At 45.7% G+C, this 23,114-nt stretch overlaps 1 protein-coding gene across 6 annotated transcripts in view; it reads right to left on the bottom strand.

The window, feature by feature from the left end:
* ppp6r2a (protein phosphatase 6, regulatory subunit 2a) overlaps positions 1-23,114 on the bottom strand; it is an 87,426-nt gene that overhangs the window by 5,460 nt on the left and 58,852 nt on the right. For 3 of the 6 annotated variants that reach the window (XM_084330807.1, XM_084330810.1, XM_084330808.1), the window contains exons 19-22: positions 17,908-18,032; positions 17,081-17,285; positions 8,144-8,256; positions 6,553-6,925 (exon numbers count right to left, since the gene is read on the bottom strand). In XM_084330807.1, coding sequence (XP_084186933.1) covers positions 6,553-6,925; positions 8,144-8,256; positions 17,081-17,285; positions 17,908-18,032 — 816 coding nt within the window. The remainder of the gene's footprint in view (positions 1-6,552; positions 6,926-8,143; positions 8,257-17,080; positions 17,286-17,907; positions 18,033-23,114) is intronic. The other 3 variants (XM_084330811.1, XM_084330812.1, XM_084330809.1) reach the window with 2 other exon arrangements.

Here is a 23,114-nt window from a genome sequence, read left to right as displayed (position 1 = left end):
CTTCCAGACATTTAAATGAAAAACTATTGTTTTTAATACAAATAGACCTCCTGTTAACTTTTTATATATTGAGCTTTAAACTTTAAGTAAAATGTTTTGGAACTCACAACACGCAAGCTAAAACCCTTTCCTCTCCCAAACTTCCTACAATTGTTTTATGTTGCATGATGATCATGAATACATATATTATGTATTCATGTTTAAATAGCAACATTATCTGTCCATCCTCAGTAACACACACACACACACACACAGAATGCCCCTCACGCAACCCAGTCCCCCACAGAAAGGTAGACTGCCCAGTGCCCCCACCCTTGCTCTTTCCCAAGTCCCCTCTCCTCTCTCCTCTCCTCTCATGGTTAGCTGCAGTGCTTAGCATAGTTAGCTCACGCTAACGCAACGTTCATTTCGGTATTTAACGCGACATATTGGGCATAAAGGAATGGAGAGGATGGAAAGCATGTTAGATGCATTTAACCCCTTGTGGGGAAAAAACAACAGGCACTTATTTCGGGCAAAATAGGCGGACTCTGAAGCAATACTATCTAACGTCTACACACGGAGCTGCGCTGAGCTTGTTGTTCCGGCCGGGCGGAAATGCTCACGAGGGGATTTTCAAAATAAGAGTATCGCAATATGAATCGATCTTTTTACGTTGCATCGATCCTATTTGATTATTGATAATAGATCGATATATCGATCTGGATCGATGTATCGTCCCACCCCTAGTGCTAACTAGCTAGCCATCGCTCCCGGCTGGTGCTAACTAGCTAGCCATCGCTCCCGGCTGGTGCTAACTAGCTAGCCATCGCTCCCGGCTGGTGCTAACTAGCTAGCCATCGCTCCCGGCTGGTGCTAACTAGCTAGCCATCGCTCCCGGCTGGTGCTAACTAGCTAGCCATCGCTCCCGGGTGGATAGGCAAGTGACTGCACTCCTGTTCTCCGGTATGTAGGAAGGTAGAGGTACCTCTCTATTCTAGGTAGAATGGGGGCGGGCATTAGCTCCAACCACAGAGCCAATCGCATCACTGTGCGCTACCCAGAGCCCGAATGACGTGACTCAGGCCTTCAAATCAAAATGGCCTGATTTACTGGAGGAGGAAAGGGGCTGGGCTGAATCTGAGCAATCCGCCAATATGGTATTTAGACACTAAAACACATTGATACGAACTCCTATTACTATAATACAATGCTAGAGACTGAAAAATGACATTTATAGTACATAGCCCCTTTAAATACTTGAGCTGCAATTAATAAAACAAAAAGGTATTTTTGGGGGTAAAATAATCTCCCGGAACTTCTGTTTAGACCCTGGTCCCCACAGTGCCACGGAGTTCCTGAACAGGTCCCTAGTTCCTGAACAAGTCCCTAGTTCCTGAACAAGTCTCTAGTTCCTGAACAAGTCTCTAGTTCCTGAACAAGTCTCTAGTTCCTGAACAAGTCTAGTTCCTGAACAAGTCTAGTTCCTGAACAAGTCTCTAGTTCCTGAACAAGTCTAATTCCTGAACAAGTCTAATTCCTGAACAAGTCTAGTTCCTGAACAAGTCTCTAGTTCCTGAACAAGTCTAGTTCCTGAACAAGTCTAGTTCCTGAACAAGTCTCTAGTTCCTGAACAAGTCTCTAGTTCCTGAACAAGTCTCTAGTTCCTGAACAAGTCTCTAGTTCCTGAACAAGTCCCTAGTTCCTGAACAAGTCTCTAGCTCCTGAACAAGTCTCTAGTTCCTGAACAAGTCTAGTTCCTGAACGTCTCTAGTTCCTGAACAAGTCTCTAGTTCCTGAACAAGTCTCTAGTTCCTGAACAAGTCTCTAGTTCCTGAACAAGTCTCTAGTTCCTGAACAGGTCTCTAGTTCCTGAACAAGTCTCTAGCTCCTGAACAAGTCTAGTTCCTGAACAAGTCTCTAGTTCCTGAACAAGTCTCTAGTTCCTGAACAAGTCTCTAGTTCCTGAACAAGTCTCTAGTTCCTGAACAAGTCTCTAGCTCCTGAACAAGTCTCTAGTTCCTGAACAAGTCTCTAGTTCCTGAACAAGTCTCTAGTTCCTGAACAAGTCTCTAGTTCCTGAACAAGTCTAGTTCCTGAACAAGTCTCTAGTTCCTGAACAAGTCTCTAGCTCCTGAACAAGTCTCTAGCTCCTGAACAAGTCTCTAGTTCCTGAACAAGTCTAGTTCCTGAACAAGTCTAGTTCCTGAACAAGTCTCTAGTTCCTGAACAAGTCTCTAGTTCCTGAACAAGTCTCTAGTTCCTGAACAAGTCTCTAGTTCCTGAACAAGTCTCTAGTTCCTGAACAAGTCTCTAGTTCCTGAGACTCTCTAGTTCCTGAACAAGTCTCTAGTTCCTGAACAAGTCTCTAGTTCCTGAACAGGTCTCTAGTTCCTGAACAAGTCTCTGGTTCCTGAACAAGTCTAGTTCCTGAACAAGTCTAGTTCCTGAACAAGTCTCTAGTTCCTGAACAAGTCTCTAGTTCCTGAACAGGTCCCTAGTTCCTGAACAAGTCTCTAGTTCCTGAACAAGTCTCTAGTTCCTGAACAAGTCTCTAGTTCCTGAACAAGTCTAGTTCCTGAACAAGTCTAGTTCCTGAACAAGTCTCTAGTTCCTGAACAAGTCTCTAGTTCCTGAACAAGTCTCTAGTTCCTGAACAAGTCTCTAGTTCCTGAACAAGTCTCTAGTTCCTGAACAGGTCCCTAGTTCCTGAACAAGTCTCTAGTTCCTGAACAAGTCTCTAGTTCCTGAACAAGTCTCTAGTTCCTGAACAAGTCTCTAGTTCCTGAACAAGTCTCTAGTTCCTGAACAAGTCTCTAGCTCCTGAACAAGTCTCTAGTTATTGAACAAGTCTCTAGTTCCTGAACAAGTCTCTAGCTCCTGAACAAGTCTCTAGTTCCTGAACAAGTCTCTAGTTCCTGAACAAGTCTCTAGTTCCTGAACAAGTCTCTAGTTCCTGAACAAGTCTCTAGTTCCTGAACAAGTCTCTAGTTCCTGAACAAGTCTCTAGTTCCTGAACAGGTCTCTAGCTCCTGAACAAGTCTCTAGTTCCTGAACAAGTCTCTAGTTCCTGAACAAGTCTCTAGTTCCTGAACAGGTCTCTAGTTCCTGAACAAGTCTCTAGTTCCTGAACAAGTCTAGTTCCTGAACAAGTCTCTAGTTCCTGAACAAGTCTCTAGTTCCTGAACAAGTCTCTAGTTCCTGAACAAGTCTCTAGTTCCTGAACAAGTCTCTAGTTCCTGAACAAGTCTAGTTCCTGAACAAGTCTAGTTCCTGAACAAGTCTCTAGCTCCTGAACAAGTCCCTAGTTCCTGAACAAGTCTCTAGTTCCTGAACAAGTCTCTAGTTCCTGAACAAGTCTCTAGCTCCTGAACAAGTCTCTAGTTCCTGAACAAGTCTCTAGTTCCTGGACAAGTCTAGTTCCTGAACAGGTCTCTAGTTCCTGAACAAGTCTCTAGTTCCTGAACAAGTCTCTAGCTCCTGAACAAGTCTCTAGTTCCTGAACAAGTCTCTAGTTCCTGAACAAGTCTCTAGTTCCTGAACAAGTCTCTAGTTCCTGAACAAGTCTCTAGTTCCTGAACAAGTCTCTAGTTCCTGAACAAGTCTCTAGTTCCTGAACAAGTCTCTAGTTCCTGAACAAGTCTCTAGTTCCTGAACAAGTCCCTAGTTCCTGAACAAGTCTCTAGTTCCTGAACAAGTCTCTAGTTCCTGAACAAGTCTCTAGTTCCTGAACAAGTCTCTAGTTCCTGAACAAGTCTCTAGTTCCTGAACAAGTCTCTAGTTCCTGAACAAGTCCCTAGTTCCTGAACAAGTCTCTAGTTCCTGAACAAGTCTCTAGTTCCTGAACAAGTCTCTAGTTCCTGAACAAGTCCCTAGTTCCTGAACAGGTCTCTAGTTCCTGAACAGGTCTCTAGTTCCTGAACAAGTCTCTAGTTCCTGAACAAGTCTCTAGTTCCTGAACAAGTCCCTAGTTCCTGAACAAGTCTCTAGTTCCTGAACAAGTCTCTAGTTCCTGAACAAGTCTCTAGTTCCTGAACAAGTCCCTAGTTCCTGAACAAGTCTCTAGTTCCTGAACAGGTCTCTAGTTCCTGAACAAGTCTCTAGTTCCTGAACAAGTCTCTAGTTCCTGAACAAGTCTCTAGTTCCTGAACAAGTCTCTAGTTCCTGAACAAGTCTCTAGTTCCAGAACAAGTCTCTAGTTCCTGAACAAGTCTCTAGTTCCTGAACAAGTCCCTAGTTCCTGAACAAGTCCCTAGTTCCTGAACAAGTCTCTAGTTCCTGAACAAGTCTAGTTCCTGAACAAGTCTCTAGTTCCTGAACAAGTCTAGTTCCTGAACAAGTCTCTAGTTCCTGAACAAGTCCCTAGTTCCTGAACAAGTCTCTAGTTCCTGAACAAGTCTCTAGTTTCCTGAACAAGTCTCTAGTTCCTGAACAAGTCTCTAGTTTCCTGAACAAGTCTCTAGTTCCTGAACAAGTCTCTAGTTACTGAACAAGTCTCTAGTTCCTGAACAAGTCTCTAGTTCCTGAACAAGTCTAGTTCCTGAACAAGTCTCTAGTTACTGAACAAGTCTCTAGTTCCTGAACAAGTCTCTAGTTCCTGAACAAGTCTCTAGTTCCTGAACAAGTCTCTAGTTCCTGAACAAGTCCCTAGTTCCTGAACAAGTCTCTAGTTCCTGAACAAGTCTCTGGTTCCTGAACAAGTCTCTAGTTCCTGAACAAGTCTCTAGTTCCTGAACAGGTCTCTAGTTCCTGAACAAGTCTCTAGTTCCTGAACAAGTCTCTAGCTCCTGAACAAGTCTCTAGCTCCTGAACAAGTCTCTAGTTCCTGAACAAGTCTCTAGTTCCTGAACAAGTCTAGTTCCTGAACAAGTCTCTAGTTCCTGAACAAGTCTCTAGTTCCTGAACAAGTCTCTAGTTCCTGAACAAGTCTCTAGTTCCTGAACAAGTCTCTAGCTCCTGAACAAGTCCCTAGTTCCTGAACAAGTCTCTAGTTCCTGAACAAGTCTCTAGTTCCTGAACAAGTCTCTAGTTCCAGGGCGGCGCAGCGGACATTGCGCTCGTCACCAACGCAAGAGACACAGGTATCGAATCCGACTGTCAGCGTTGCCTCCGGCTTGGGCCGGCCGTCATACTGACTCAATTGGCAGAGTCAGCGGGAGGGGAGTCAATGGGTGGTAATCTGGTCGTTGTAAACAGCGACTCCTACAGGTCGGTCAGGGCGCCTGCACAGCAAAGACAGGAAACGGCGGGGGCAGTGTGAGCCTCCCACACGTTACACCTCGCCAATGAGAGTCCGCGCTGGCAGGTGAAAAGAAGTGACTGGCTGCCTCCACATGTATCGGAAGGGACATGTGATGGGCTTCTATCCTCCCTACGACCGGCCAGTGGGGGGCACATGCGAGCAACGAGCAGGACAGGGGAGGGAGAATTGGCACGAGAGGAAATTGGGATGAGAGAAAAATCACAGAAAAAGGAGAAAAAAAAGTTGGTAAAAAAACAACACGTCTCTAGTTCCTGGAATCGCCCGTCTCTCTGACCTACTTCACCTCAACACTTCTGTCATTTATCTGTTCATATTCGAGGCAACACTGTAGTGAAATAAGTCGACACAAAAACTAACTAACTTTCTACTCTTTGACATTATCCATGTTTTTTCTTGAGAACATAATTCCAACAGCTTCAACAACCTATTTAATCAAATGATTGGTTCAACTTCAACTCTTCAAGCTGTTCTTCAGAAGGACCCAGGGTTGAGAAGCTTTACTTAGAAAACAAGTCTTGAGTGAATCCGGTAATTTAAGCCCTCTGTCCAGTCAGTCTGGTAATTATGTCTTTTGGATGCAGGACTATTTGTAGCAAATGCACAAGTCTGGCCTATTTTGAAAGGAAACACTCCCGAGTGCTATTGTCATATAGTTCGTTTTTTTTTTTTTTGCTTTTTCTTCTCCTGTTTTTCTGTGTTTTTCTCCCATCCCAATTTAGTCATGCCAATTCCCCCCTCCCCTTCCAGGTTGTTGCTCGCATGTGCCCCCCACTGGTCGGTCTAGGGAGGGTTGATAGATACTATCACATGTCCCCTCCGATACATGCAGTCAGCCAGCCACTTCTTTTCACCTGCCAGCGCGGACTCTCATTGGCGAGGTGTAACGTGTGGGAGGCTCACACTACCCTCACCATTTCCCTCCCTCGCTGTGCAGGCGCCCTGACCGACCTGTAGGGGTAGCTGTTTACCACCCACCGGCTTCCCTCCCGCTGACTCTGCCAATTGAGCCAGTATGACGGCCGGCCAACCTGGAGGCAACGCTGACAGCCTGATTCGATACCAGTGTATCTTGCGTTGGTGACGAGCGCTTAGTTCGCTGCGCCACCCAGCCGCCAATATATAGTTACAGAGGTTTGAACACACTGAAATCAAGGTTTCTTCATTTTTGTCTGAATTATTCCTGCAGATCTATCTACTATATAGTTATTAGCTGAACACACTGCTGGGGCCATACCTAGAACATGTCCAAAGTTGATAACAATATCACAAAAAATGTAAGTGGTTAAAGCTAAAGGCGTCAGTTGTCGAACCTTTTGAGGTCAGTTTTCTTGGCATCAGCGTTCGCCGTGTCGGAGGCTGCTGCTGCTGCTGCGGCGGCTGCAGCAGCCGTCTTGTCCTCCTCCTCGCTGTCCGACCCCCCAGAGGAGCTGCTGTCTGAGGCCACCAGGGGAGCCTTCCTGCCCTCCCCCACGGGCCACGCACTGCCGGAGGAGCTTCCGTCTGAGGCCACCAGGGGACCCTTCCTGCTATCGCCCCACGCTGCACCGGAGGAGCTGTCGTCCGAGCCTGCCGCGGGAGCCTTCCTGCCCTCCCCCACGGGCCACGCACTGCCGGAGGAGCTTCCGTCTGAGGCCTTCCTGGCCTCCCCCACGGGCCACGCTGCCCCAGAGGAGACGCTCACTGCTGGAGGGGTGGAAAGACACAAGTCACTTTACACTGTCTGCGCTGGACACTGAGGGATATTACTACATGCGCTGGACACTGAGGGATATTACTACATGCGCTGGACACTGAGGGATATTACTACATGCGCTGGACACTGCACTGAGGGTTATTACACATTTAGACCACTGGCATATCTTTACTTATACGCCTAATGTTGGTTTGCTTCATTCTTACATGCGGATCTACATCCTTCAGAAAAGTATGGGAAGTTATTGTCTTCGCTCCCTTATTCCTACTACCACCTGTCCCTAAAGTCCAGGACTGAATTGTGTTTAAGTTTGCTGCTCTCTCTGCTTGGAATCAGTTGCAGAAGTACATGAATCTTCAGCAGCTGGTCTCATTGGATGCATTTAAAGTTATTCTTAATGACTTGGAGGCAGACTCATCTGGCTGCATGTTTTGACTGATATATATTGCTCTGGCTTGAACCCTGATGTTGAATATTTGAGATATTTTGTCAGTTTTTTAAATGTTATTGTAAATCGTTGTGTTTTTATGTCTGCTGTTCATTGTGCTGCTGCCTGTCTTGACCAGGATGCTCTTGTAAAAGAGATTTCTAATCTCAAATTTGACTTTTCCTGATTAAATACAGGTTAAAAATCAGCGATTGGGTGAAACTCTCTGGGTCTCACTAGATTAGAATATCTCCATGTCTCCCAGGGCTGAACCTCTTCCTGACCGACCCAGACTCAGGGCTGCCCTCCTGGCTGAACTTCTTCCTGACCGACCCAGACTCAGGGCTGCCCTCCTTGCTGAACTTCTTCCTGACCGACCCAGACTCAGGGCTGCCCTCCTGGCTGAACATCTTCCTGACCGACCCAGACTCAGGGCTGCCCTCCTGGCTGAACTTCTTCCTGACCGACCCAGACTCAGGGCTGCCCTCCTGGCTGAACTTCTTCCTGACCGACCCAGACTCAGGGCTGCCCTCCTGGCTGAACTTCTTCCTGACCGACCCAGACTCAGGGCTGCCCTCCTGGCTGAACTTCTTCCTGACCGACCCAGACTCAGGGCTGCCCTCCTGGCTGAACTTCTTCCTGACCGACCCAGACTCAGGGCTGCCCTCCTGGCTGAACTTCTTCCTGACCGACCCAGACTCAGAGCTGCCCTCCTGGTTGAACTTCTTCCTGACCGACCCAGACTCAGGGCTGAACATCTTCCTGACCGACCCAGACTCACCACTCTGCTCGTGGTTCTGTTGGGCTTGTTTGTCTGCGTCACCGCTGCCGGAGGTCACAGGAGAGCTGCATCTGGGACCACTGGCCTCCGTGCTGTAGGGAACACACACAGTGCTGTAGGGAACAGAGACACTGCTGTAGGGAACAGACACACTGCTGTAGGGAACAGACAGTGATGTCAGACACGAGAGATAGAGAAAGCGGCAAACAAGATTAGTTCGTTTAACGTTTAAATTCCTCGGAAAAAAGGTCCATAATTTCTCGAGTACCTACCGATAGCAGAACCGATAACGTCGGATCTATCAATACTCTGTTTTTCTAATTTAGAACTGGGTTTCGGGGGGCATCCCTAAACTTGAGTGTAGTCTTTTGAGTGAAGAGACCCAGCGCTTTCGAATGGAAAAAAAAATACACTTCCCAGTTCACGCCAGCCCGTCAATCATCTGAAGTAATTTTTTTCCTTTCCTTTATTTTCGAGATCATATCTCACGGGTGGAACAAACCTGAACATTATTGCCATGAATTAGAACACAGTTAGTTATACCTTTCTGTGAACGTCTAGCAAAAAACGGCATTGCAATCTGATGAAAAATGTCATTGAAATTTACATTATAAAAAAGTAACTGTACTTACAGTAGATTTCATTCAGTTTGTGAATCACGCCTGGTGATATTAACCTCTTAACACATTGTGCACCATAAACGGCGTAAGTCGTTATTGCCCGCCATGCGTTGAACGCCAACAACGGCGTAACTCGTTTTTGGGATCAATATTTAATTTTTTCGCCATGGAATTCATAATTCATCCAGCCTCCCTCCGGACTGCAGCGGCACCCTGTCTGAGATTGCAATGCCTCAATACCGCCGCCTGGTGGATGGTCGGGCGAGTTACACTCATGCAAAACCGGAAGTGGCGAGCGGTAGGGCTGTACCGAATGCTTCGATCATAATGTTGACATTCGAATTTTTTCTTTTTAATTAAAAATAATTATAATCTTTTTTTCTTTAATTTTTTATTTTTTGTCTATTCAATCTGTTTAAACCAATGGGGGTTTTCTTCACAGTCTGATCAATATATCAACCCATACTAAATAAAGCCGTTACTGACGATCAAGGAATTATAAACGACCCCCCCCCCCCCCCCTTTCCTTCACGCACGATGAAGCATAATGTATACCGATCATATACATTTGAATTTTTTATATAGCGTGTATAGGAAAGAAACGCCAATCGATAATCTATCATATGCGTTAGGGCCTATAACTAGCGTTTTTGGAATTACAGCAGAAAAGCTTAAAAACATACTTATATTCTAGAAGGTATTAACACAACAATGTATGAATGAAAAAATATAACGTTCCCACATCCTGAACGATAGATAATCGATGTTGAATGGGCCATAGTAATGCAGATATAGCTATAATATTTAAAAAGTTATAGCCCTGCAAAGAAGGTAAACATCTCCATAGGCTCACAGCGCTGGCAGACTGGGTATAATGATGGGCACAATGCCCGGCGCCCAATGTGTTAACGTGCAACGGCCCGGCCCCTGGCCCTCTTGAGGACGATTTGCCCACCGGCGCCACTTTGGCGACCTCTAGCGGCTCGGGTGTGCATATATATTAATACAATATATAGATCGAATTAAAGCCCTATTTGTTGTCTGTTGATTGCCGTTTCAGGCGACAAAATCCGTTCAGCGGTTCTCGAATACCACTCCCAACTCCCGAGGCTCTACCTCAGTCAATCATTTGGCGATCTCGAAAATTATTGGACAGAATTGTAACCAATGAGTGTGGCTTTCCAATGATACCCCACGGAGGCGCGAATCAGGGATCTAGGTGAAAAGTCACAAGCGAAAACAGGAAGTAAAAGATGCGCCGAATGCATTGGAGTCTGAGAAAATGGAAACCTGCATACCCCCACCCCCCCCACATTTGACCAAAATCGCTCCTAATCACTAATTTCTGAACGGATTTTTATGAAACTTGTACTGTACAAGACTTCAGGCTATCGACCCAGGGTGTTTTAGAGCTCATACCAATTTTACTACAGAAAAACGTGAGTAACAGGATTTTCTACAACTCAAGTTCAGACCTACTGTATGTTACTCTATTTCATTAGCACTAAAAGTCCATTTATTTTATTGTATCCGAAACTTCAGAATGTTATCTTTCAAAAGAGACCAGGCTCATGCATGTGCTATAAGTATAAAGTATAGTATTTTGGTTTGCAAAAAAGTATGCAGTCCTCAAGTTCAAGTAAAAGAATTGCCAATTTTGGGGGCACCTGTTAAGAAGTTAAATCCAGATTGAACTCTTCATTGGAAAGGAGAGATTTGGCCCGATCCATAGATGTGTGACTTGGCCATAATAAGGTAATTTATAGGCCTGATATTCTATATTCTATAATCATATTTCAAATTGCATGTGTCCGAATGGCAGAATTCAGTACTGCGTCTACAAATCCTTCTGTTTAATCATCTGCCCTTTATTCATTTGCTGAGATCTTTTGCACACGTGATTCCAGGAAGGTGCTGAAATGAGCTCAGTGGCAATTTTTTATGTCTGGTCAATTTTAGCATGGTGTTATTCACCATCAAAAAAAAATATATATATTATATTCTCCTTTGGTTCATTACAATTTACTCAAGCCTAGTAACACACAATATTTCTGACACTGGGAATACATTCCTTGAGATCCATAGATGTCCCTAGAAGAACATGCAAATGGACCTTGTAGAAGTGGAGCAATTTACCTAGGTATGTATTTTTACGCACATTTTCAGAAAATAGGGCTCGGGTTTAAGAGGTTAACACATTGACCGCCGGGGGTTGTGCCCATCTTATACCCGTCTCTGCCACCGTTAAAAGACTATGGAGATGTTTACCTTCTTTGCAGGGCTATAACTTTTTAAATTGTATTGCTATATTGACATTACTATGGCCCATTCAACATCGATTATTGTTTTCTGTTTCTTTGCTTGCATGTAATTTTAGCCATCTTAATTGTTAGTTTCATTGTGTATTGTGTGTTGAGTACTGACTTTTAATAATTCTGTTTTGCAATAATTGTTTTTTTGTGTGGACCCCAGGAAGACTAGCTGGTTGCCATGGCACCAGCTAATGGGGATCCGTAATAAAATAAAATCAGATGATCTATCGTTCAGGATGTGGGAACGTTACTTTTTCATTCATACATTGTTGTGTTAATACCGTCTAGAATATAAGTATGTTTTTAAGCTTTTTTGCTGTAATTCCAAAAAGGCTAGTTATAGGCCCAAACACATATTATCGATTGGCGTTTCTTTCCCATACACGCTATATTCAAATGTATATGATCGGTATACATTGGGCGGCTACGTGGCGTAGTGGGCAAGGCGCTCGCCACGAAATGCTGGAGACGCTGGGCTTGTCAGTTCGAGCCCAGCGCTCCACATTTGCTTTCAGTTTAGCTGGTCGTCCGTACTAATACACATTGGCCGTATTAGGGGGTGGGAAACTGATGGGTGGGGATCGGGCGTTGTGGACAGCGACTCCTACAGGTCGGTTGGTGCGCCTGCGCAGTAGAATCAGGAAGTGTCGGGGGCAGCGTGAGCCTCCCACGCGTTACTCCTCGCCACTGAGAGATCGAGCTGCGCAGGTGAAAAGATGCGACTGCTGTTACCTCAAGTACCGGAGGGGACTTGTGCTATGTATGACTTAGTCCACATTGCAGCCGGCTTGTGGGAGGCAAGAAACAGCGTCCGTGACAGGGGAGGGTTGAATTGGATGATACGGAATTGGGATGGGAGAAAATATAGAAAATGGGAGAAAGTGGATCAAAAAAAGAAATTATCGGTATACATTATGCTTCATCATGCGTGGAGGAAAGGGGGGGGGGGGGGGGGTCGTTTATAATTCCTTGATCATCAGTAACGGCTTTATGTAGTATGGGTGATATATTGATCAGATGGTTTGCAGTGAAATTAATAAACAATCGGGCTGAAAATAACGTTACTGTTCTCTTACCGTGGGCCAATGAGACTGGCGGTGAAAGATCCCAATTATTCTAAGCCAATTGCCTAGGTCCATTTCCGGTTTGTATGGCGCAATAAACGCCAAAATCATATTGATTATTACGTTTAGAAAGCAATCCATATGTACTATAGTGTCTGTCAGGAGCCCCGTAGCGAGATGTGACTGCCGGAGGAATTTCCTCGATGCACCGATGACACTTCCGGTTTTTGCGAGAGTGTAACTCGCCCGACCATCCACCAGGCGGCGGTATTGAGCGGTTGCAGTCCCATCTAGGGTCCCGCTAGGGCATCGGGGGTTGGGTGGATGAATTATGAATGCCATGGCGAAAACATTTTATATTGATCTCAAAATCGCTGTACAGCGATCTTGGCGGTCAACGCATGGCGGGCAATGACGCTGAAAAGCGATTTTGGCGACCAATGTGTTAAGGCCCAGATATATATATATATATATATATTTTTTTTTCTACCTTTTCTCAAATTTTTCTATTTTTCTCCCATCCCAATTTCGTATTGTCCAATTCTACCCTCCCTGTATCAAACGTTGTTAGACCATGCCTCCCACTGGTCGGCTGCAATGTGGACCAGTGGAGGTTTCTCTATGACAACACGTGAAACATAAATTCACTCATAATTCATAATTATTATAATTTACATTATATATATATATATTTTTTTTTATTATTATTATTATTATTATCTTTTATTATAAACGTTTTCCTCTGTAAAAAAAAATATGCCAGTAAATATTTTTTTCTTCAAAAATGACCAAAATTGACAGCTCTGAGCAGGCCTGCACTGCAGTAATGACTGCAGTAATATTCGTGCAGAATAACTTCACAGGTTGACCCAATGCAGGCCATGTGAGCGGATCGGAGCGTGAGCGGCGCGGGGAGCGGAGCGGGCGGTTTTGACGTGAGCGAGGAGTGGGTTTTAAAATGGGTCGGCGCGACGTCCGGAGCGAGAGTTCTCCTCCGCTCCAATCCACTCCGGGACGCTCACACAGTGGTTTAACACTGATGTAATAATATACATGTAGTACAATGCCAAAGCAACAGATGGCGATGTACAAACATGAAGGCCATTTTCAACCAATGAGAATTGAGAAGGGTGAACCTGTGATATCCTGTTCAGGCTTCACTCCTCCTCCTTCACTCACTCCTGTTAGAAAAGTATCGACGCCATTGTTGTTGTCGTTAGCTTACATGCTAACGTTAATGGCAGCGACCATAGCATTGTGGCTTGGCTAACTATCATCGCTTAATAGAGCTAGTGAATGGATAAACAACGTTATTTAACATTGCAGAATGGGTACAATTACAATGCTGCTCAATACAAACAATTGTTAAGGGGCCCAGGGGGTGTAGACTGTTGTAGTTTGAGCTAATTTACACCATGCTCCAAAAAATTAATAAAAAAAAGCCGAGCGATCTGGCGCGGGGAGCGCTCGATTCAAGGTGAGCGGTGAGGGAGCAGAGAGCGACTTGGGGGCGGGGTCAACATGAGCGATTAGCGGAGCGGACCAAGCTTTAAAGAGCGAAGAGCGGATTTCTCGGCCGCGCCGATCCGCTCACGTGGCCTGACCCAATGTTAAATAAATAATAAATAATAGCCAATCAAAATAGGCTATTAACTTCATCTAAGCACGGTCTGTGCAGTTAAACTCTTGCCATTGAATGGAGGATTTAATGATTGACAGCCCTCGACATCCAATACACAGAGGTTGAATGATTGGCAGCCTTGCAAATCCAATCAGAGTATGGCTCCTACGACTGCAGCTCTGTAGCTACACGGCTGTTTCTCCCCTCGCGGGATTGATTGATTGAAAATTTTATTAACAGAGCACTGAGAGCAGCCACGTTCGAAACCTCTATATTAGTGTATCTAACATTTAGCACTTTAATAGCGGGACATTTACTGAGGACCAGCACAACACACATGTGGATATTATGATTTAACAAGTCTATCTGTCCAGGAGGATGACAACATTATTGCAGGTACTGTAAGCATAAGCAGGCAGCCTAGCAGTTTCTAGCTTGGATGCTAATAACTACTAACGTTATCACGCTAGCTTGGATGTAATGTATCACGTTGGCTGCTGGCTGCTAATGCAGCCTGCAGATAATATTTGAATGTGCACTGTGTTAGTGGTGAATGAATGAATGAATGAATGAATGAATGAATGTTGCCGCTAGCTTGTGGCTAGGCTAGCGTACTTTGCTGATGCACGGCTGATCTAGTGCCTCTGTGGCTCTGCTGATTTGTCACGGTGAGATTCATGTGGTGGAACTTTGGTGTGCTCTTATGAATGATAACTGCTATCTTGTCCGTTGTGTGTGGGTTTGTGTCTGAAACGACCGGTGGCTTGTGTGTGTTGCGTGAGATGCAGAAGTAAACATTGCCAGGCATTGTAGTTCTCGGACCGCTTTCACCCACAGTTAAAGGAGACATGACATGCTGGTTTGATGAAATGTATAGTGTAAATGAAATGAATAGTTTATGTATATTCAATAGTAGTATTGATACCGACCCCTTTTGACATTATGATCATATAGGCATATTTTTATGAGTGATGGAAATCATTTGCGATTTTAAAATCAACCGTTTTCAAGTATTAACATCACTAACATGTCACATAAGCATGTAGAATGTAAAACGTTAGGTTGGCAATAGGTTAGCAATAGGTTCAAAGTGTCATTATATCATTTTAAGTTTTCGATTTGCGATCGTCTATCCAAGCCGGAACCGGAAATGGAAATTTTTAACCATGGGAATTGTAGTATTTTTGCTGCCATTTTGTAGAGGACATTCATAGCTGTAGGTCAGTAGGCATGGGTACCGACTCAGGTACTTTTAAGGCTACCGACCGAATCACGTCGGTACTACAGAGTACCGATTCACGTGAGATCCGCCGGTGCCACATTTAGGTACTGTAAAAAAAATAAAACGCTAACCGAAACTAGGGATGTCCCGATCCGATCACGTGATCGGGGCCGATCACGTGATTTTCCGAAGATCGGGATCGGCAAAAATAAATAAAAAATATCTGCAATTATTATTATTATTTTTTTTTTCAACAAACATGACCATGTTCACGTCTTAAACTCATACTGAGGCCTTAGTTTTGGGTTTAAATTGCATAATCATTCATTTATTTATTGTCACACAGAGCAGAAGAATTTTGCCAAAACAAACCAATAGTATCCAGCTGCAGAACGGCAGACCAGCCCCAAATTAAAATATTTTTTTTATATATATATATATTTTTTTTTATCCCAATTTCTCACATTACATTCACCCTGAATGTTGACGTTATCCAGGTGAAAAGTTAACTTCATAAATCAAAGGAAATGCATTTGGGTCTGAGAGGGTGGCTGTTCTGCCGTTCTGCAGCTGGATACTATTGGTTTGTTTTGGCAAAATTCTTCTGCTCTGTGTGACAATAAATAAATGAATGATGATATGCAATTTAAAACCAAAACGAAGGCCTCAGTATGAGTTTAAGACGTGAACATGGTCATGTTTCTTGAATAAAAAAAAAAAATTAAAAAGAAATAAAAAAAATTAAAAGAAAATATTTGATCGGATCGGGAAATATCGGTATCGGTAGATACTCAAAATCACATGATCGGGATCGGATCGGGAGCAAAAAAACGTGATCGGGACATCCCTAACCGAAACCTATGAAGTGTGCCGCACGTTCACATCAACGTTCACACACACAATACATGCTTACCTAGGATTTTACTTGATTCAACAACAAAGCAGTTGGGGCAATGGCAAGCCGAAAACGGTTGCAAGTGTTGTTACACTTTACAAAGCTAGATGCAGACAACGCTCACTGCAATATTATATATGATAATAAATGATAAAACTTTTGGCCAGCTGCATGTGGGCCTCGACGGGTAGGCTTGCAGGAGCTCGGTAGGCTCACCACAACCTTCGCAACCACTTTTACGTTTGAGTATAAATTAGCCATTACTCACCAAAGATAATGTTGATCTGTAAGAGTCCTTTCTGAGCTGAACAAACCATGCTGTTCCTCATGCTAGCTCCGGATAGTTAGCCACAAACCATACTATCCGGAGCTAGCATGAGGAACAGCATGGTTTGTGGCTAACTATCTGGAGCTAGCATGAGGAACAGCATGGTTTGTGGCTAACTATCTGGAGCTAGCATGAGGAACAGCATGGTTTGTGGCTAACTATCTGGAGCTAGCATGAGGAACAGCATGGTTTGTGGCTAACTATCCAGAGCTAGCATGAGGAACAGCATGGTTTGTGGCTAACTATCCGGAGCTAGCATGAGGAACAGCATGGTTTGTGGCTAACTATCTGGAGCTAGTATGAGGAACAGCATGGTTTGTGGCTAACTATCCGGAGCTAGCATGAGGAACAGCATGGTTTGTGGCCAACTATCCGGAGCTAGCATGAGGAACAGCATGGTTTGTGGCTAACTATCCGGAGCTAGCATGAGGAACAGCATGGTTTGTGGCCAACTATCCGGAGCTAGCATGATGAACAGCATGGTTTGTGGCTAACTATCCGGAGCTAGCATGAGGAACAGCATGGTTTGTGGCCAACTATCTGGAGCTAGCATGAGGAACAGCATGGTTTGTGGCCAACTATCTGGAGCTAGCATGAGGAACAGCATGGTTTGTGGCCAACTATCCGGAGCTAGCATGAGGAACAGCATGGTTTGTGGCTAACTATCCGGAGCTAGTATGAGGAACAGCATGGTTTGTGGCTAACTATCCGGAGCTAGCATGAGGAACAGCATGGTTTGTGGCTAACTATCCGGAGTTAGCATGATGAACAGCATGGATTGTGCTGAGAAAGGACTCTACCATCAACATTATCACTGGTGAGTTAGAAGTTGGGCTCAGAGAATCAGACGGATGCCTCTATAGTGTGAAAGCTACCTGCAGAACGGCTGGAACTCCGTGAAGTTGGCCCAGCCGGTGCCCTGCAATGCGGCTGCCGCGCCTGCCGGGGAGTCCCACGCTGCCGGGGTCTGTGCCGGGGTGCCCTGCGATGCGGCTGCCGCGCCTGCCGGGGAGTCCCACGCTGCCGGGGTCTGTGCCGGGGGGCCTCCAGACTCCCCGAAGCTCGCTGTCCAGCCTGGACCTCAGGAGGGGGGGGGGGGGGGGAACAAAGGTAATTTCATTTAATTGAAATTCATTAAAAAAGTTTATAAAGATGAATACGTTAAAGGGCCACTTCACCAAAAAACAATGCCGATTTATTTTGTCTCACACACATCCAAAAACTCTAAACTGTTTTGCACACATTCACTTAGTTAGACAGTTATTGAGAGTAAATGAGTTAAGATATGGCCACCAGTGATGTCATCGGGGACATTGAATCCTTGTGTTGTGTTAATTACAGCTCCATTAAATGATGTAGAAGAATAGCAATACCTTGTCTGATAGCAGGGGTTCTCAAACTTTTTTATACCCCGACCATTTCATTAGGATTTTTTTTGGGCGACCCCACACTTAATCAAAATAAAAGCACACGTTGTTGAACTTGATCATGCATATTTATTAGAAAATAAAATTACAGAACTATGTTATCAATGAAATTAATGAATACCATCAACAAAGCAACGGAATTGTTTCTGTATACACATTTATAAAAACAAGGCATATTTTGCCAAAATACTGTATGTTGCCAGAACATAAAAATAGAAAAGAAAATGCGTTCACATGCGCTTTTCAACAATAAAATCCTTGAATCCTCGTCCTACCTGTCTCCGAGGGGTTCTGTACCGAGTCCTCGTCCTCGTCGGAGCCCGACCCGCGGTCCCGCTCCCGGCCCCCGTTCTCCAGACTGCTCCTGGAGCTGCCCTCCGAGGTCTGGGACGCCCCGAACCTGGTGGGACGAGGGGGACGGTCACAGGGGTTAACCTGGGAGGTTAGGGTTCTCAGTGTGAGGGGAGGAGGAGGAGGTTAACCTGGGAGGTTAGGGTTCTCAGTGTGAGGGGAGGAGGAGGAGGTTAACCTGGGAGGTTAGGGTTCTCAGTGTGAGGGGAGGAGGTTAACCTGGGAGGTTAGGGTTCTCAGTGTGAGGGGAGGAGGAGGTTAACCTGGGAGGTTAGGGTTCTCAGTGTGAGGGGAGGAGGAGGAGGTTAGGGTTCTCAGTGTGAGGGGAGGAGGTTAACCTGGGAGGTTAGGGTTCTCAGTGTGAGGGGAGGAGGAGGAGGTTAACCTGGGAGGTTAGGGTTCTCAGTGTAAGGGGAGGAGGAGGTTAGGGTTCTCAGCGTGAGGGGAGGAGGAGGTTAACCTGGGAGGTTAGGGTTCTCAGTGTGAGGCGAGGAGGAGGTTAACCTGGGAGGTTAGGGTTCTCAGTGTAAGGGGAGGAGGAGGAGGTTAACCTAGGAGGTTAGGGTTCTCAGTGTAAGGGGAGGAGGAGGAGGTTAACCTAGGAGGTTAGGGTTCTCAGCGTGAGGGGAGGAGGAGGTTAACCTGGGAGGTTAGGGTTCTCAGTGTGAGGGGAGGAGGAGGAGGTTAGGGTTCTCAGTGTGAGGGGAGGAGGAGGTTAACCTGGGAGGTTAGGGTTCTCAGTGTGAGGGGAGGAGGAGGAGGTTAACCTGGGAGGTTAGGGTTCTCAGTGTAAGGGGAGGAGGAGGAGGTTAGGGTTCTCAGCGTGAGGGGAGGAGGAGGTTAACCTGGGAGGTTAGGGTTCTCAGTGTGAGGCGAGGAGGAGGTTAACCTGGGAGGTTAGGGTTCTCAGCGTGAGGGGAGGAGGTTAACCTGGGAGGTTAGGGTTCTCAGCGTGAGGGGAGGAGGAGGTTAACCTGGGAGGTTAGGGTTCTCAGCGTGAGGGGAGGAGGAGGAGGTTAACCTGGGAGGTTAGGGTTCTCAGTGTGAGGGGAGGAGGAGGAGGTTAGGGTTCTCAGTGTGAGGGGAGGAGGAGGTTAACCTGGGAGGTTAGGGTTCTCAGTGTGAGGGGAGGAGGAGGAGGTTAACCTGGGAGGTTAGGGTTCTCAGTGTGAGGCGAGGAGGAGGAGGTTAACCTGGGAGGTTAGGGTTCTCAGTGTGAGGGGAGGAGGAGGAGGTTAACCTGGGAGGTTAGGGTTCTCAGTGTGAGGGGAGGAGGAGGTTAACCTGGGAGGTTAGGGTTCTCAGCGTGAGGGGAGGAGGAGGTTAACCTGGGACTCGGTTAGGGTTCTCAGTGTGAGGGGAGGAGGAGGAGGTTAACCTGGGAGGTTAGGGTTCTCAGCGTGAGGGGAGGAGGAGGAGGTTAACCTGGGAGGTTAGGGTTCTCAGTGTGAGGGGAGGAGGAGGTTAACCTGGGAGGTTAGGGTTCTCAGCGTGAGGCGAGGAGGTTAACATGGGAGGTTAGGGTTCTCAGCGTGAGGGGAGGAGGGGGAGGTTAACCTGGGAGGTTAGGGTTCTCAGTGTGAGGGGAGGAGGAGGAGGAGGTTAACCTGGGAGGTTAGGGTTCTCAGTGTGAGGGGGAGGTTAACCTGGGAGGTTAGGGTTCTCAGCATGAGGGGAGGAGGGGGTTAACCTGGGAGGTTAGGGTTCTCAGCGTGAGGGGAGGAGGAGGTTAACCTGGGAGGTTAGGGTTCTCAGTGTGAGGGGAGGAGGAGGTGGTTAACCTGGGAGGTTAGGGTTCTCAGCGTGAGGGGAGGAGGGGGAGGTTAACCTGGGAGGTTAGGGTTCTCAGCGTGAGGGGAGGAGGGGGAGGTTAACCTGGGAGGTTAGGGTTCTCAGCGTGAGGGGAGGAGGGGGAGGTTAACCTGGGAGGTTAGGGTTCTCAGCGTGAGGGGAGGAGGAGGTTAACCTGGGAGGTTAGGGTTCTCAGTGTGAGGCGAGGAGGAGGTTAACCTGGGAGGTTAGGGTTCTCAGTGTGAGGGGAGGAGGTTAACCTGGGAGGTTAGGGTTCTCAGTGTGAGGGGAGGAGGAGGATGTTAACCTGGGAGGTTAGGGTTCTCAGTGTGAGGCGAGGAGGAGGAGGTTAACCTGGGAGGTTAGGGTTCTCAGTGTGAGGGGAGATGGGGTGCGAGTCCCCAGGATATACAGGTGCATCTCAATACATTACAATATTGGGGAAATATTGTTTGCCTCCATGCAACATTTTTTGTATTGAGTGCATGTACTTTTCAGTAGGCTGACATTTCTGTAATATATATATTAGGGCTGTCAGTTTATCGCATTAATTAGATTAATTAATTACACAGCAAATTATCACGTTATGAAAATTAACTTTTTATTTTTTTATTCAACAAACATGACCATGTTCATGTCTTAAACTCATACTGAGGCCTTAGTTTTGGTTTTAAATTGCATATCATCATTCATTTATTTATTGTCACACAGAGCAGAAGAATTTTGCCAAAACAAACCAATAGTATCCAGCTGCAGAACGGCAGACCAGCCACACTCTCAGACCCAAACGCATTTCCTTTGATTTAATTATACATCAAATGATTTATGAAGTTAACTTTTCACCTGGATAACGTCAACATTCAGGGTGAATGTAATGTGAGAAATTGGGATACATTTTTTTTTTCTTTTTTGGGTCCGAGAGTGTGGCTGGTCTGCTGTTCTGCAGCTGGATACTATTGGTTTGTTTTGGCAAAATTCTTCTGCTCTGTGTGACAATAAATAAATTAATGATGATATGCAATTTAAAACCAAAACTAAGGCCACAGTTTGAGTTTAAGACGTGAACATGGTCATGTTTGTTGAATAAAAAATTGCAGATTTTTTTTTTAATCCCGATCTTCGGAAAATCACGTGATCGGCCCCGATCACGTGATCGGATCGGGACATCCCTAATTCTTACCGTATAGAACCTGTCTGTACATACAGTACCTGCACATTATCCTGTATAGATACTATATCTATATCTGTACATATCCTTTACCTACTCTTACTAGTTACGCTGCTGGCCAGTATGACTTACTATCATAGTGTCTTTATACCTGTATCACTGTACATATTAATAATACAACTCGATGTGTGCAACCGACTGCTGCTATCCTTCTACTAGTCGGTTGTAGCCAGCGTCCTCTTTTTTGCTGTGGTGTGCTGGGGGGCAACATCAACTCGAGGGACTCCAGCAAGCTTAACAAGCTGGTGAAGAAGGCTAGCTCAGTAGTGGGTGGTGAGCTGGATAACCTAGAGGTGGTGGCTGAGAGGAGGATGAAGAAAAAACTAGAAGCTCCTCTATGAGGAGCTAGCCAGAATGAAGAGCACGTTCAGCCTAAGACTCATCCCCCCCCCGACACACCACAAACCGCCTGGGCCGGTCCTTTATACCGGCAGCCATCAGGCTCTACAACAAAGGGCTTGGGCGGCCGGATCTGCTGCCAGAACTATCACTGTCACGGGACTTGAGAACTAGAGACTCGCATCACCGTACTGACTATCTTGTATTTTGCACTAGAGACTCATATCACTGGACTCTCATCATTGTACTATCTTGTGTTTGTACTTTTTTTTATATTATATTGTATTTGTATCTATACTTTAAGTGTACCTATAGTGTATATAGGACAGTGAAGCTATGCATCCCCCACCCTGTATCCCCCCGCCTGTCGTGCTGATTTGACACCCGAATTTGCCCAAGTGGATCAATAAAGGACCATCTTATCTTATTTTACATACATCTGATGCCAAACTGCTTTTCGTTGTTGTTCTTGTTCTGTGCTGTATAATGACAATACATTTTTTTATCCACTTTTTTCTCCTCATTTTCTATTTTTCTCCCATCCCAATTTCGCGTTTCCAATTCTTCCCTCCCCTGTCTTGAACGTTGCTAGACTATGCCTCCCACTGGTCGGCTGTAGTGAGGATAGAAGCCTTGCATCACGTGTCCCCTCCGGTACACGAGGAGGCAGCCTGTCGCATCTTTTCACCGCAACAGCTCGAACTCTGTGGCGAGGAGTAACGCGTGGGAGGCTCACACTGCCCCCGATACTTCCTGTTTCCGCCATACCGCCGTCACCCAACCGACCTGTAGGAGTTGCTGTCCACAACGTCCAATCCCATCCCCACCGGCTTTCCCACCCTCTAACACTGCCAATTGTGTTAGTATGACGTCCGGCCAAGCCGGTAGCAACGCCGAGAGCTGGGCTCGATACCAGCATCTCCTGCGTTAGTGGCGAGCGCCTTGCCCACTGCGCCACTCAGCCGCCTAATGACAATACATTTTAATCTAATTGAATTTAATGTTCCTCTGCATAGCGTGCAACAGGGCTGAACCTTTAACCACACCCTGAGCCTTCATCAGCCTCATCTCACTGTCCCACCAGACTGAGGGAGGGGCTACATGACTAGAATCTAACCCAATCTGACGAAGAACAATAATATGAGTCTGTGTATTTGCTGTTGTGAAACCAACCCCCAGTCACTTGGGAGTGTTAATGCAATACGTCACCAAGTGTTGAACCTCTACTGTCTTTTCTATTAACATTTTTAAATAGGGATGTCCCGATCGCCTTTTTTTGCTCCCGATCCAATCCCGATCATGTGATTTTAAATATCTACCGATCCCGATTGTTCCCGATCCGATCTTTCACATTAGTAATCAATTTTGACGCATTTTTGTCAGAAACTGGCGGAGCAAGACAAGCCCCTCTGTTGCCTAATACTAGATAGTCCCTCGAGGGGCGCGAGCGCGGAGGCTCTTGTTATTACATTCACCCTGAGAAATGTGCTTCATATGAAAAATATTAAAAGTTTCAATATATGTTTGCACATTAGTATACATTCAGTGTTCGACTTACGTAATGATTTGCTCCATTCTGGTCTGAAACGCTGACGATAATCCTCAGTCACAGCAAATAATTGACGTTATCCTTCAGGTGAAAAGTTAGTCTGAAAACTTCGCCTCCAGCCTGCTGCTTCATGAGTTTTTCCTCCACGCGGAATGTCCTCCTTGCAAACATTGCGCTGTTGGACTGGCTTGACTTTCTATTTTAAAATGCTTAGTTCCAAACCT

Source organism: Notolepis coatsorum (assembly GCF_963971535.1).
Source record: "Notolepis coatsorum genome assembly, chromosome: 15".
NCBI classification, from domain to species: Eukaryota; Metazoa; Chordata; class Actinopteri; order Aulopiformes; family Paralepididae; genus Notolepis; species Notolepis coatsorum.
Note: the sequence above shows the minus strand (reverse complement) of the source record. Positions and strands in the feature narration are given on the sequence as shown.